Below are 17,040 nucleotides of genomic sequence, written 5' to 3' on the forward strand. Positions count from 1 at the left end.
TCTAGAAATCACTAAGAGATTGAAACAATCACACACAATCAACAAATTCACCAATAGACTAATCACATATTCACATATCTAGTAGTTTACATCAATAGATTATTCACACGAGTCCTTCAATCACATCAACATTAACCTTTTTTCCTTTTTTTTTTCGTGTGTTTTTCTTCCTTCAGTATATACAAATGTCCTGTTCACAAGCCCAGTCCATGGTAACCACAGCTATGACTGTCCAGTGTCCACACAGCTCAACTCCAGTCCACTGTAACATGAGCGTACAGTCTATAGAAATACCTGAGGACGTCTGGGGCTTGATGACGACAGCAGTCTCCCGCGGCGAGCAACTGATGTCACTCTCAGGATCCAGGAGGGTCACGGCACCAATGTAATTGATCTACTCCCAGACCTGTCGGCAGAAAAGACCATCCGAAGGTGCAAGGCGCAGTTTGCACGGTACGGTATCCCTGACCGGGTCATTTCCGACTGCGGAGGTCAGTTTGATTGTGGAGAGTTTCGGGCGTTTGCGAGGGAGTGGGGCTTCGAACACGTCATGTCCTCCCCGAGACACCCAAAAGCTAACGGCAAAGCAGAGTCTTCAGTGAAGATTGTGAAAGGCCTATGCAGAAAAGCAGACCGGGCCGACGAAGACCCCTGGAAGGCTTTTCTACACTGGAGAAACACGCCCACTGAGGACATGCGCTGCAGCCCAGCACAACGGCTGATGTCACGGAGGCTGAGAACTCTTCTCCCTGTGGTCGACCAGCTACTAGCACCTCAGATCATCACTGGGGTCACAGACAAGCTGAGGGTGAAGCATCAGGCAGCGAAGTTGACATATGACAGAACTGCGAGGGATCTGCCAGAGCTAAACGTCGGCCAGCCTGTCAAGATGAAACCAATCCCGGGTGACAGGACAGGCCGATGGAGGAGAGCAGTATGCCTGCAGCAGGTGGGACCGTGGTCCTATCTCGTCAACTTGGAGGGAACCACGTACCGTCGCAACAGGGTTGATCTCCGACCAGCAGAGGTTGCCCCTCCACAGCCGTCAGCCCACACAGAACGGCCACCGGAGCAGCCTGTGGGCGCGTGTGCAGCTGAAGGAGGCCATGTGAGCGGGGGCAGCATGGAGGAAGTTGTCAGCAGCCCTGTAATGTCTCCAAGGTCGTCAGCCCCGAGGTCGCCGCCATCTCCCCCACAGGCTGTGACCACACCATGCCGTGAGTTACAGGGCCGGGCCTTCTCCCGGAGTGGGAGGCAGATTAAGCCTCCAGAAAGACTTGACCTATAGGTCATACACTGTATGTTCACTTCTAATGTTCTTATTCAGTGGTCTTGTGGATGTTCTGATGCTACCATTTTGTCGTTATTGTTCTGCAGAGGTTTTGGTTGATATTGACTTGCTGTTCCTCCTTGATGCACTATTTCCATTGCACTATTTAATATTGGGATATGAGCACTAATGTTCTAATGGCTAATACTATCCATTATATTATTTGGTATTGTATTCTATGAAAGGAAGGGAGATGTTGTAGGGTAATGTTATGCAGCCAACAGCTCCCCCTGGGGGCACTGATGATGTATACTTGCCCTGTGTAACATGCCTCAGTTGCGTTATGGGCACAGCCGGTGAATACATGTTACAGCCCGACTCTGTCTGTTATTTATATGCACCTACACTTGCAACAGCTGCTTTGTCGCTTTTTGACCCGACCCCGTGATACTTTCTGGTAAGCTCGACCCTTGGGACCCGTGGGTTGACCCGGCGAATCACTAGAACCTAGTGTTGGAGTAGCCACTCCGCACATGTTCAGTGTACACGTCATACCTGGCCAATGACAAAACATATGCTTTGATAAGAAACTGTAGAGACTACGTACGTACGTAGTGTGTGTGTGTGAGAGAGAGAGAGAGAGAGAGAGAGAGAGAGAGAGAGAGAGAGAGAGAGAGAGAGAGAGAGAGAGAGAGAGAGAGAGAGAGAGAGAGAGAGACATTCACCTGTTATGACAGAGTAGATCCTCTGATCGCTGAGTTGTTGTTCCGCGACATGAGCAGAAATCGGTGTGGGCAGACCGGCGCACTGGGCGTAGATCGCGCTGAAAGTTGAGTTTTCCATCGGTGTCTTCCGGCGTGCACAGCTTGTGCATAATCCCCATCTAGTCTTGGTCCATGAACATTTACAGCAGCGCTGCCAAAGCCAACTCGCGAATCCCGCCCGAAGCCTTTTCCGTTAAACGCAGCGCGTTGAACGCCTAACCGCAGCTAATGCAGCGGAGACAGAGCAGAGTTGGTGACTGCATCCATTTGGGTACGGCCGACGCTCGGCCACAGCTCAAAACTTAACAACCAACAGTTTCTCTAAGGTTGCCTCCATGTTGAATGCATAAATGGACGATACCACTTCGGTCTGGCGTGCGGGGTTGTAAGACGGAGACCGACCGAAGGGAGACTGCAAAAGCTCAGACACTGTCGCGACTCCAGTTACGAAACCCGGAGTGACTCGAAATGTAAACCCTAGCAGCTGCAACGACGCGTCTACCGCAGCAAGCGGCCCCGTCTCGTTCACTTTCATGACAACGATGCGCTTGATTTCGACGATTTTTACGCGTGGCAACTGGCAACACTTGTAGTTCTTTGTTTACATGTCAACTATATATTATCCTTTTTTCTTTGTTTGCCTATTATATTGAATATCTCGTTCTCTGCATAATCTCAACTCTTGTGGACGGTACTTAAAGCTGCACCACGCAATATGTTTGATTCTAACAGTGAATCATATGACTTTATTAATATGGACGGATTGTTAATACTAGTCACGGTTCGAGTTGGGATAAATAAATATACAGCCTAACGGGTGTGCTTTCCGACACACACACACACACACACACACACACACACACACACACACACACACACACACACACACACACACACACAGCGACACTGACTTCCCTGCTCATTAGTGGTCCTGTGTGGCGGACACTAGGGGCTATGCCTCTCACCCAGCAGGACTGTGAGCTGGGGGCGTGGTTTACGTTCCCGGGCTCGCCGGGGCAGGGTTGTCCCTGCTGCAGTTGGTTTTTGGAGTTGAGGAATAAACATCAAACTCGCCTTGGTCTCGTGCGTTTTTCCTCATTCCTGCCACATTGGTGACCCCGAATTGAACATGTTTGGAGCAGAAGATGTGTGTGAATCCACTTCGGCCACGCCGCCCCAACTCTCAGCCGGCCGTTCTCGCCACGGCTGTGAAGCTCCCAGAGTTCTGGCAGAGCGACCCGGCCTCGTGGTTCCAGCATGTCGAGGCGCTGTTCCACCTGCGTGGAATCTCCGCGGACGACTCCAGATACTATCTGGTCGTCGCTGCGCTGGATCAGCAGTCCACACGCCGGGCCATGCAGCTGTTGCGCGCCCCTCCGCAACACGATAAATACGTCGCCCTCAAACATCTTCTGCTCCGGAGGTACAGCCTATCTGCCGCAGAGAGGGCAGATCGAATCCTTTCCCTATCCGGTTTGGGCGATGGGACGGCTGTGGTCATGGACAATATGCTGTCGCTGCTAGGCTCGGACGAAGGTGGGTTCCTTTTCCCGCACGTTTTCTTGCGCCAGCTCCCGTCTCCTGTGCGCGCGGCTTTGGCTAACTCCCCGTGTCTGGCCGCTGGTGACTGCCGAGGTTTGGCTGAGGAGGCCGATCGGGTCCTGCTGGCTACCAGACGGTTCTCTGTGCAGAGTGTGGCATCGGAGCCTCTGCAGCCGACGTCGGAGGACGCGGACCCGGCAGTGGTGGCTCGAGTGACTGCCCGGAGGCGGCGCGGGAGAGGCCTCTGTTTCTTCCACCAGCGGTTCGGCGGCAAGGCGAGGCGCTGCGTCCCTCCGTGCACGTTTGAGACGGCGGGAAACTCCAGGGCCAGCGCTCAGTAGCAGCTGTGGGCGCTGGTGGACGTAGTGAGCTGCTCTTCATTAAGGACACGATGTCAGGAAGACGGTTTCTGGTGGACTCAGGCTCGCAAAAGAGCCTACTACCTCCTGCTAAGACAGACAGGTCGGCCGAAGGCGGCGGCCCACAGTTAAGTGCAGCTAACGGTTCGTCCACTGCGACGTTTGGCACAAGGTTGGTGACTGTTTGCTTCCACGGGCGCCATTTTGAGTGGGACTTTGTAGTGGCCGCCATTACTGTTCCTATTATCGGCGCGGATTTTCTGTGTGCTAATGGTCTGCTGGTTGATGTTGCAAACCGCCGTTTAATTGATGCTGTGTCTTTCGCCACTGTTCCGTGCGAGACAAGGGGAGCCGGGCCGTTAACACACGCTAACTTTTTAGCATTAGGGGATGTTTTTCAGCGCTTGCTGGCGGATTTTCCATCGGTGACTACGCCTGCCTTTTCCACCGCGGTTACTAAACACGGGGTAGAACATTTCATTCCCACTCTGGGACCGCCAGTTTTTGCGCGCGCGCGGCGCCTCGACGCGGTAAAATTGGCTACAGCTAAGGAGGAGTTCGCCATCATGGAGCGTCTGGGTATCGTGAGGCGTTCCAACAGCCCGTGGGCCTCGCCGCTTCACATGGTGCCTGTAATATTTGCTAGTAATATTTGATTTGCTAATGTCCCTTACGGCTTTCCGTAGCGCCACAACAAAGTCACGTGATGTACGTAACAACGTCAGTCGGAATCCGGTCGGTGAATAAACACCCAGCACGAGAGAAGTCGTCCTTGCTTTATTAATGTTATAAGTTAACATAGCCAGAGGGCACAGATCATTACATGGTGTCAGAGTAGCGGAGTTTAAATACCCAATATGGATTCGTACGGCGTTCCAGCTCCACGGATGGACTGGGAATCGGCGAACTTACCTGAAGCATGGAGACGATTTCGACAAACAACGGAGCTAATGTTCACGGGCCCCCTGCGCGGGAAGAATGAAGAGGAGAAATGCAGCTACCTCCTGCTCTGGATAGGGGAAAAAGGGCGCGATGTGCACAACACTTGGACACTCAGCGGAGAACAAGCCAAGAAGCTAGAAACGTACTACGATAAGTACACTGAGTACATCACCCCCAAAGCAAACCCGATTTATGCCAGATATAAATTTCATGAAAAGATGCAGGGAGAGAGTGAATCCTTCGAACGATTTGTAACTGAGCTAAAGCTCCTAGTCAAAGACTGTGGCTACCCAAATGCCGACGAGATGGTCAGGGACCGCATCGTGTTTGCCACCAACTCACCCAGAGTGAGAGAAAAGCTACTTAGCCAGGGAGCTGAGCTAACGCTAGAAAAGGCCATAGATGTAGCCCGCTCACACGAGCTAGCAAAGCAACAGCTAAAGTCTATGGGCCAGGGCAGCACACATGAAACGGTGCACGCAATAGGCAGAAAGACTTACAAACCGAACGCACCCAAAGCAGCTAACGCTAACTTCAGACAAAGGGAGGGTAACGTTAGCACCGCCGCCAGGGCGTGTAGCTATTGTGGAGGGCTACACGGCGCTAAAGCCACTTGCCCAGCTAAGGGTAAACAATGCATTAAATGCAAGAAGCTCAATCATTTTGCTAAAGTATGCAAGTCTAGCTCCCAGGGACAGACAAAGTACTACCGCGGCACAGTACATGCCGTCGGAGAGAACCCAGAAGAGTACACCACTGACAGAGAGCAGGAAGAACTGTACTTCGACAACATTACAGTGGAGAGCACCGCTGTGGGAGAACAGACAGAGCTGTACATAGACTGCATCTCAATAGAGAACAACGGAAAAAGCAACGAGCAGGCTTACGTAGAGGTTGGAATTGGCACACCTCCACAGAAGGTAAAGTTTAAACTAGACACTGGGGCACAGGCCAATACTATTCCCACCAACCTGTTCCAGGCGCTGTTCAAAAATGTGACACTGAAACCAGCAATACACAGACTCACTGAATATGGAGGAGGCGCGCTGAGCGTGAAAGGCACATGCAAACTCAAATGTAAGTACAGAGACAATGCAATTATGCTGGACTTTTACGTCATTGACACAAACGCCCCACCAGTCATGGCAATGAAAACATGCCGTGACCTAAACTTGGTAAAAATAGTGATGGCTGTGAGCGAGGAAAACAATGTCACATCACAGAGCATAATGGATGAGTATGCAGATGTTTTCCAAGGAATAGGAGAGTTCCCAGGCGAGTGCACCTTCCGCGTCACACCAGATGCAACGCCGGTCGTCTGCCCGCCACGCAGAATCCCCATCGCCCTACGCAGCAAACTGAGGGACGAGCTTGACAGCATGGAGAAAGGCGGCATAATCTGTAAGGTAACAGAACCCACAGAATGGGTGAACGCACTCGTCATTGTTGAGAAGCCAAAGACAGGCAAACTTAGAGTGTGTTTAGACCCCAGAGCTCTTAACAAAGTGATACAACGACCTCACTACCCCCTCCCCACGCTGGAGGACGCCACCACAAAGCTTGCTGGAGCTGAGTACTTTAGCGTGTTAGACGCGCGGTCAGGCTATTGGGCCATCAAACTGAGCACTGAATCCTCAATGTTGACGACATTTAACACAGTGTTTGGCAGGTATCGTTTCCTCAGACTGCCATTCGGAATCGTGTCCGCTCAAGACGAGTTCCAGAGACGCGTGGATGAAACATATGAAGGATTGGACGGTGTGACGGCCATAGTGGACGACATACTAGTGTTCGGCAAGACTAAAGAGGAACATGACCAGCGTCTCAGAGCGATGCTGAAGCGCACAAGGGAGCGAGGGGTGCGGCTCAACCCCGACAAGTGTCACATATGCGTGTCCGAGGTAAGCTACTTCGGCCACACGCTCTCACACGAAGGCATCAAACCAGACCCACACAAGGTGAAGGCGGTCAAGGACATGCAACCCCCACAGAACAAAGCAGAGCTGGAGACAGTCCTCGGCATGATCAACTACCTCGCCAGATTTGCTCCACACCTCTCACAGATAAACTCACCCCTCAGACAGCTTCTGAAACAGGACAGTGAGTTTGTGTGGGATGCAGTCCACGACAAGGCGTTCCAAGAGATGAAGAATCTCATTACACAGCACCCAGGTCCAGTACTCTCATATTTCGACCCGCAGAAAGAGCTGCGACTCCAAGTGGATGCATCCAAAAGTGGCCTTGGGGCTGTCATGCTCCAAGATGGCAAACCAATTGCCTATGCGTCCAAGTCACTCAACAGCACTGAAGAAAACTACGCACAGATAGAGAAGGAGCTCTACGCTGTGGTCTTCGGCTGCAAGAGGTTCCACGAGTACATGTATGGACGAAAAGTGATTGTGGAGTCAGACCACAAGCCTCTGGAGGCAATACTAAAAAAGCCACTGGCAGCAGCACCACCCCGGCTGCAACGGATGATCCTGGCGCTCCAAAAATACGACATCCAAATCATCCACCGCCCCGGTAAGGACATACCGGTGGCCGACACACTGTCACGCAAGTCAATAGAACACCACGACAGTGACCTACAGGAAGGGATGGAGGCCCAAGTGCACACAGTCCTCAGCAACATCCCTGTGAGCGACACAAGACTCACAGAAATCAAGCAGGAAACAGCGCAAGATCCACAGCTCACCGCACTCAGACGAGCCACACTCACTGGCTGGCCAGACACAAAGAAAAAGTGCCCGCCCAGCATCCAGGAATACTGGAACCACAGAGCAGAAATCTCAGAAATGGACGGTATCCTGTTCAAAGGTGAGAGAATCATTGTCCCCAAAAAGCTTCGCAAGGACATGATACAGCGCATCCATGCCAGCCACCTTGGCGTGGAAAAAAGCAAATGCCGAGCAAGAGACTTACTGTTCTGGCCTGGCATGGGGAAACAGATCGAGGATGCGGTAGCAGACTGCAGCATATGCCAAGAACGGCGCAGCGCAAATGCAAAGGAACCAATGATGTCACACGCCATACCCGAGCGGCCGTGGCAAGTGATAGGCACAGACCTATTCACATGGAACTCACAGGACTTCATAGTCACTGTGGACTACTACTCCAGATTCTTCGAGCTAGAAAGACTTTACAGCTGCACCTCATCTGCCGTCATCATGAAGCTGAAAGCAGCAATGGCTCGACACGGAATCCCCGAGACTATCATCAGCGACAACGGTCCGTGCTACAGCTCTGGTGAGTTCCGCAACTTCTCACAGACATGGGGTTTCTCACACACCACCACAAGCCCCCACTACCCACAGAGCAACGGCCTCTCCGAGAAGACTGTCCAGACGGCCAAACGCATCCTGGACAAAGCCAAAGCTGAGAACAAAGACCCCTACATGAGCTTACTGGAGTATCGCAACACACCGGTGGACAACCTGAAATCACCGGCACAGCTACTGATGAGTCGGAGGCTGCGGTCCATTCTCCCATCAACAGCAAAACACCTGCAGCCACAGATCGCCAGTCAGGAGGATGTTCACAAAAGGAGAGAGGTATGTCAACAGCGCCAGCAGGCATACTACAACCGAACAGCCAAACCTCTGCCCCACCTGCCCGCAGGCACACCAATCCGCTTCCGGCAGGAGGATGGATCCTGGAGACCTGCAACTGTGGAAAGACCAGCGAACACAGAGAGGAGCTACCACATCCAAACCAAAGAAGGTCAGATCTACCAACGCAACCGTCAACACCTGCGACAAAGCAGAGTGAACACTCACACTACGCACACACACACTTCACAGCAGACTGTTACCAGCGCTAACAACAACACACAAGCCCATCAGCAAGAGCATGCTGAACCTCCAGACACGAACAATCAGCGACAACCAGACACACAGCCTGGTTACACCACGAGGTCAGGTCGCACGATCAAACCAAGACAAATCCTTGACTTATGAATGTTAAAAAAAGATAATTTTACACCAACCTGTACTATACCTGCTATGTTTTGAAAAGAAATATTTACAGCGTTCACTTACCTTGTGTACCTACCTGCTGTTTGCAGTTACCAGTAATGAAATGAAAAAAAAGATGAAATGTTATTACGGTGTCACATTTAGACAGTGAAGGAAATGTTTTACACTACTTTGTTGCAGTCCAGTTATATAAGAGTTCCACTTTCATATTCTTTCTTATTAAGATTGTATTCGCTTATAAACGTGCTCAACGTGGTCTGTATCTCTGCAGAGAAAGCAGCACTTTTCAGAAAAAGGGAGATGTAATATTTGCTAGTAATATTTGATTTGCTAATGTCCCTTACGGCATTCCGTAGCGCCACAACAAAGTCACGTGATGTACGTAACAACGTCAGTCGGAATCCGGTCGGTGAATAAACACCCAGCACGAGAGAAGTCGTCCTTGCTTTATTAATGTTATAAGTTAACATAGCCAGAGGGCACAGATCATTACAGTGCCCAAGGCGGATGGATCGTGGCGGCCTTGGGGCGATTTTCGCCGCCTGAACAACATCACCGCCAATGACCGCTATCCCATCCCACACATACAGGACTTTTCCATACGCCTGGCAGGTACCACTATTTTCTCTAAGGTGGACCTGGTGCGCGGCTATCATCAGGTTCCCGTGCGCGCAGAGGACATGCCCAAGACCGCAGTGATCACCCCGTTTGGGCTTTTCGAATTCATGCGCATACCTTTTGGCTTGAAGGGGGCAGCGCAAACCTTTCAGAGGCTGATGGACTCGGTGTTGCGTGACCTTGATTTCGTGTTCGTTTATCTCGACGACATATTAGTGGCCAGTCCGTCAGCTGACGAGCACCTGGCGCACCTGAAACAGGTTTTCCGTCGTCTGGACGAACACGGCCTGATAGTCAACCCGGCCAAGTGTCAGTTTGGACTGCCGGTGATTGACTTCTTGGGTCACCGCATTTCGCCGCAAGGCGCGGTCCCGTTGCCTTCTAAGGTGCAAGCGGTGGCGGAATTTCCCCGCCCGGTCTCTGTTAAGGCATTGCAGGAATTCTTGGGAATGGTGAATTTCTATAACCGTTTCCTCCCTCGCGCTGCCCACCTCCTTCAGCCACTTTACGAAGCCCTGCGGCTTAAGAAGGCTAACGACCCTGTCGACTGGACTCCCGAACGGGTCCAGGCCTTTGACGGAGCTAAGTGCACCCTGGCTAACGCTGCCCTCTTCGCCCATCCCACACCCACGGCGTCCATAGCTTTAACAACCGATGCGTCTCACATAGACGTGGGGGCTGTGGTTGAACAGCGTGTGGCGAATGCGTAGCAGCCACTCGCATTTTTTAGCTGCAAACTGCGAGATAGCGAGCGCAAGTACAGCGTTTTTGACCGGGAGGTGCTGGCACTGCACCTTGCAACCCGGCTGTTATGTATGCACACATCGACAGTGCTGCATTTGATTTGGTGCTGTTCTATTGTGCTGGGATCGATTGGTGATGCCTGCGGGCTCTGGGTTGTTTGATCGGGTCTGCCTTTGATGCTGGGTCAGTCTAAATAAAGAATGGCACGGAGAGGTTGTGTCGAGCGACAGCGCTGTGTCCTGACGTGATTTAAAAATACAATACCGGCATTTCTGCTTCCTGCTGGAGGGTCGCCATTCATGGCTTATGTGGATCATAAACTGCTGACTTTCGCCATGTCCAAGGTGACTGGGCCGTGGTCTGCTCGTCAGCAGCGCCACCTAGCGGCAATCTCCGAGTTCACAACGGACATTCAGGATGTGGCCGGGACGTCCAACCCTGTTGCTGATTGTCTGTCGCGTGTGCTTGTGTGTCCTGTGCACCTCGGTGTGGATTTCGCCGCTATGGCTGCCGACCAGCCCAGCGACCCGGACGTCCTTGCCCTTAGGTCAACGCGTACCAGCCTCAAGCTGGAGGACGCGGTGATGCAGGAAGGCAGTCCTGCCCTCCTCTGCGATGTCTCCACCGGCCGTCCCCGCCCCGTTGTTCAAGTGGCCTGGCACCGTCGAGTTTTCGATTCGATTCACTCCCTCTCGCACCCTGGAGTTCGGGCGTCGGTGAAGTTGGTCGGTTCCAAGTTCGTCTGGCCTGGCCTCCGCAAGGACGTAAAGGGGTGGGCCGCTGCATGTGTAGCGTGCCAGCACGCTAAGGTCCACCAGCACACTAAGTCGCCCCTCGAACCGTTTCCGATCCCGGCCAGACGTTTCGACCACGTGCATGTGGACCTCGTGGGCCCTCTACCTTCTTCACAGGGTTTTACGCACCTGCTCACAATGGTGGATCGGACCACCAGGTGGCCAGAGGCTGTCCCTCTGTCCTCCACAACATCCTCGGATGTTGCACGCGCTTTTCTTTCCTCCTGGGTCCCCCGTTTCGGCGCTCCGTCAGATATCACCTCAGACAGGGGCCCCCAGTTCGTGTCAGAGCTCTGGTCGGCACTTGCGTGATCCTTGGGTGTGCAGGTACACCGCACTACCGCGTACCACCCTCAGGCTAATGGCTTGTGTGAACGTTTTCACCGGTTGCTCAAGGCAGCGCTGTGTGCTGCGCTCTCGGATGGTAACTGGGTGGATCGTTTACCTTGGGTTATGCTCGGGTTGCGTTCGGCTCCTAAGGAGGACCTCGACGCGTCACCCGCTGAGCTGGTGCTCGGTCAGCCACTCCGCGTCCCTGGGGAATTTTTGCCTGGGAGTTCCGCTCCTCGACCCCGTCCGGCCGTTTATCCTTTTTTGTCCGACAGCACTCGGGTTCCAGGCCCCGTTCACCACTGTTTTCCGCGGTCGTTCGTGCCTGCGGAGCTCATGTCGGCTCGTTTTGTTTTTGTACGGCATGATGCTCACCGCTCACCCCTCCAACCCCCATACGATGGCCCATTTCGGGTTCTTGAGACGGGTCCTAAGGGTTTTGTGCTAGATATGGGTGGGCGTAGGGAGCGTGTCACGCTTGATAGGCTTAAACCGGCGCACAGGGTGGCAGGCGAAGTTGTGTTTCCGGCCCAGGTTCCCCGTCGGGGTCGTCCTCCTTCCAGGACCCCGGCAGTATCTTCACGGGTTCAGCGTTCTGCTTCTCAGCCGGATTTGGACTGTGTTTCACCTACTGTTTCGGCTGAGGGACGGCGCAGCCGTTATGGCAGGCTGCTTAAGCCTCCAGTGAGACACTAAGTTTCTTTCCAGGAGTCCCTTCTGGGTGTTCGGGGGGGGGGGCTGTGTGGCGGACACTAGGGGCTATGCCTCTCACCCAGCAGGACTGTGAGCTGGGGGCGTGGTTTACGTTCCCGGGCTCGCCGGGGCAGGGTTGTTCCTACTGCAGTTGGTTTTTGGAGTTGAGGAATAAACATCAAACTCGCCTTGGTCTCGTGCGTTTTTCCTCATTCCTGCCACAGTCCAACATTTTCACACACTACATCAACTAGATTGCAGCAACCCGAAACTGCCCGAGACGTCGGTGATTTTATAACACGTTGGCGGATGCGTGCAGTGGCTGCTTCTACCAAATGTGTTAGAGCGTTTGCGTCTCGCGCGCTTTCATAGTTCGCGCAATATTCTACTGCGCCCCATGGTGGCTTGGTGGTGAAGTGCAGCCATACCATCATTCACGAGAGAAAATGGTGCACTTATTTCTTTTGGAAAACGTGTTTCCTTAAGCATATTTATCTCGTTGACGTAAATAATGCGCATTACGTTGAAAAATTCATTATTTGCGTTTAAAAAATTGTTGGTATTAGCAACCCCCGTAGATGTATGATTTTATTGCTTTCGTTGGAGCTCAGCTCCCACATAACTCGAACCCTGATAATAGTTATACAGTTATCCTTCACTAGAAACAAGGTTTTTTTTTGGGAGGGGTGTCCCTCTTTTTCTGTTCTTAGCCAATTACCCCTCTTCCGAACCGGCCCCGGTCGCTGCTCCACCCTCTGCCGATCCCGGGACAGCTGCAGACTACCACATGCCTCCTCCGATACGTGTGGAATCGCCAGCCGCTTCTCTTCACCTGAAAGTGAGGAGTCTCGCCAGGGGGACGTAGCGCGTGGGAAGATCACGCTATTCCCCCCAGCCCCCCGAACAGGCGCCCCTACCGACCAGAGGAGGCGCTAGTGCAGGGACCAGGACACATACCCACATCCGGCTTCCCACCCACAGACTCGGCAAGTTGTGTCTGTAGGAATGCCCGACCAAGCCGGAGGCAACACGGGATTCGAACCGACGATCCCCGTGTTGGTAGGAAACGGAATAGACCGCCACGCCACCCAGACGCCCCCAGAAAGAAGTTTTGCCTCAATTTTCAGTTCATTCTTTACATCAGGCACAGGCACACATGGGCAATGAATATGCAGGTTTTCCATCCATCCATTATCCAAACCGCTTATCCTGCTTGCAGAGTCGCGGGAATGCTGGAGCCTATCCCAGCAGTCATTGGGCAGCAGGCGGGGGGACTCCCTGGACAGGTTTTCCATCCAAATCAGTGAAAATACTCGGTGTAATGAATGGTTAGACGGAAAACCTGCACACGCATGGCATATGGTTGCCAAGGGCATCACTGTTTTTTTTTACCCCTTTGACTACACAAATTCAATACAATGATCCCAACCATCACACATGCATAAAAGAATAATAGAACCACTCTACAATAAGGCATACTTCGTCAAGCGTTTGCGTGATTACTTATTACTTTAATTAATATCTTTATGCATGCTCAATAATCCAGGTAAGAAAATCAAAGAAGGCCGAATCGGTTCATCTGGATACAACATTTATTGACAATTTTGGTCGTTATGCCACTGTATTATTTATAAGAGTGGGAATACCTGCAGTCAGTTGAGAGTGAAGAGGTCACTTAGGTGAGTGATGAAACATTTCTCTCAATAAACATTGTATCCATATGAACTGATTCAACCTTCTTCGATCATTGATTGACACGTTATAAATCAGTGAAAACATGTTATAAAGCATAAAGACTCTCCGGGTTGCCTGGTGGGGAGCCCACATTTGACCAATAAGAGTGTTTCCATCATCATTCTCTCAGAAAATATGACCAGTGAGGACTGACGATTCATGTTCTAACCAAGTCAATTTTCAATTTTTGCACAAGAGTGGCAGCAACTACAGTTACAGTGGTTAGGTAGTGGTCAAATTTAGGGTAGTGGCTAGTGAGGATTCGGCTATCTTCATCAAATCACTTGGTTTCTTGAGAGAATCCTATTAAGACTCTCATGAGCTCCCAACCTTGCCACCCAAAAATTTGTTTTGTCAATGCGTTATAACATCTTATTACAGATTTATAACACATTAACAAATGAGTTATTGATTAATAAAGTAACTAGTAACCACTGTTTAACTCCTTCTGTATGCCTTAATGTAAAGTACTGCTTCTTACACATCCAATACCCTGAAATATTAAAATACAGTGGACATACAGGCAATATTCCAATACTCTTTATTTCATTTGATCCATCTGTTTTTTCCATGTGCTTTACTCACACCCAACGTATTCACGAGATCCATTCATAGAGTTTGGCCAGGTTGTTGAATACTATGGGTAATACATTGATGTACTTTTGTTTAGGGCTAAACTTCAATCAGCCAGTACATAAAACTGAAAAGTGAAGATGAGAATGTTTCACCCAATTTACTGTAATTTCCTATCAACTAATTGTGCTTGTTGAGTTCTGCATGATTAAAAACATTGTTAATTTTCTGTTGTGAAGAAATGTTCCTTGGAAAAGGTCTCATATTAAATCACAAGGGAGCAGCAGTGTCAAACAGCTTTCTTTCTTCATTCAACTTTAACTGAACTTAGACTTGCAAATATATTAAAATACTCCCTCATAATATTAACTGGCATAGAACAGCTGGTTACTCCCAAACTCATCCCATGAATGGCTCTGGTTGCAGCATGCATCCCTGCCTTTCAGAGTGATAAGGAATAGTCATTCATATTCATCTCATTTGATGTTAGGCACCCAGTCATTCAAGTATACCTCTACAAATACATCCATATGTATGTGTGAAAATACATAATTTGTATATCTGTATGCCCATAAAACATCAAAATATACAAGAAAATTTCTAGAAATTCTCCTTTTAGTTTTCTTCATTCTGTAGTTGGTTTCTGTAAACAGTTCTTATGGTTTAAACTTTTCTTAAAAATCACAGTCACCCACTTTCAATAAATTAGAAAGTAAAATGCAATTAACCACCAGAAATGGTTAAAATGTTTTCTCCTTTCAAAATTAATTATTACAAACAATATTAATAGTTTGTTTTGTAGTTTTAACAGGCATCTTGTTTGCGTTTTATCGTCATAATTCATATGTTAAATAAAAATCAGGAATTAAACACACCAAAACACTACACACTTTAAAAAAAAAGTTTGCATTGTTTGAGAATTCAGTTCTTGGTTTGGCAGCTAAAGTGGCCATTTTGGGTCCAGGGAGGGAGGACTGAGAGGAGCACAGGAGGAATCATTTGCCCGGCTTTCATTATAGGACCATAAGCCTGGCTACCACTGTAGAAACAAGAGCACCCAGCGAGAGAGCTTGCTAGCAAGAGCTCTGTGGGACCAACACAGCCAAATATAGCTTCACTGGCCAGATTTGCAATTTAGGACCAAACAAGTTAAACATGGTTTGCTCACTCACCCAGCCTCTACCTGTAAGGTCAATCAGGGCTAACTGTGGTCAGGGCTTACCATTAGTAACCTTTAGCTTGGTTACTAATACGTGCTCAAATGAGGACACTTTCCTATTTGTTTTGCAACTTGTTGGCAAATATGATTTGATGAACTGGCTGTGGTTTCAAATTAAATTATTCCTGTGATGTGACCATTTAGCGATATTTGACCCTGCTATGGATAACAGGCCCCTGCGGTTGCTGAAGCCAGAAATTAGAGTAGAAGAACAATGCAGATAATCTCTCCATTAGTATGGTTATAATCACCTGATGTTGTGTTTTTTCAAATAAATTGGGTAAGACCTACAAACAGGCAGCGGTTAGGGCTCGGTATCAAACTGAAAATACCTATCAGTATTGCACTGATTTTTGTTGCCACTATAGATATTAAGGCATCATGTGTATTTAAATAGACATTAGGGAACTTAAAATGTCCTTCTTGGATTTCTTCTCTGAGATTTTTTAAGTATAATACAGACAATAGTTATTGTATAATGACTATCGCATTTCCCAGACTATTAGTTGCTGGTTTGTTTCTTTTTAACTCGTTTGGCTGGTCCTGTGACTTATATTCCAAAGCAATTTATGCCAAGTAATTTTGTGGGACAAATACACTGCATTTCCAATAAGGCCACTAGATTGCGCTGTTTAATCTTGTGACTCAATTGAAAACATTGTAGCAGAGTGATGCGCTGGTCGGGTGGGTTCAGGTAAGGTTACTAGAAAATATCACGGGTTCGGATGGGCGGGTCAAAAAGCGACAAAGCAGCACTCCGAGTAAGTTATAAATAACTTACAGAAACATTGCATGCAGCAGGCTAGGCTGTGCATTACTAGTCCACCTTCTTGTCCCCTCTCTCTGTCACTGTCTCTCTCTCAAACACACATATGCATGCACGCAAGCAGCTTTATCAATTTGCGATCATGGTTTTGGTCAATGCATGTGTTTTAGTGTTGAAGCTTCACCTACGAGTTTTTTCCCTAGCTTTTGTTTACACCGCCAAAACATTATTTGGTCAGAAAGAAGACGCTTTTGTGTGTTTGTGTGTGTGAGAGAGAAAGAGAGAGCGAGAGAGAGACAGTTCATATCTATAATGATAGGTTACTTGTTTTGCTGCTATTCAACAATAAAGAACACCATTTGGAACAATTTATCCATGTACTTAGTAGCCTAGACCCAGACACTATTAGGCTAAGATAAAACAGGCTATGCCTTGCAATCAGTGTATTATGCTGGGCAAACAACCCAACAATGAAACTGTGCAACACTACTCACTTTGCTGTAGCCTAGGCTAAATCTGGCGGTTTACTGTTTGGATCGGGTTCACGTTAACACATATTTTAGTGGGTTGGGCGGTGCGGCTTGGCTCTCATAACTGGTCGGGTGGGTGCAGGTATTAAAAAATCCTGACCCGCACATCACTACTGTACCATAATATAAATACGACTTGTTTTTAAAAGCGACCCCCCCCCCCCGCAACAACACGTTTTTTGCTGAGT

At 49.6% G+C, this 17,040-nt stretch overlaps 1 protein-coding gene across 1 annotated transcript in view; it reads right to left on the reverse strand.

The window, feature by feature from the left end:
- zgc:136971 (S9 family peptidase) overlaps positions 1-2,113 on the reverse strand; it is a 56,297-nt gene extending 54,184 nt beyond the window's left edge. The window contains exon 1 of the mRNA XM_056299437.1: positions 1,996-2,113. Coding sequence (XP_056155412.1) covers positions 1,996-2,113 — 118 coding nt within the window. The remainder of the gene's footprint in view (positions 1-1,995) is intronic.
- Positions 2,114-17,040: the final 14,927 nt, after the last annotated feature.

Source organism: Lampris incognitus, chromosome 2, assembly GCF_029633865.1.
Source record: "Lampris incognitus isolate fLamInc1 chromosome 2, fLamInc1.hap2, whole genome shotgun sequence".
Lineage (NCBI taxonomy): Eukaryota > Metazoa > Chordata > Actinopteri > Lampriformes > Lampridae > Lampris > Lampris incognitus.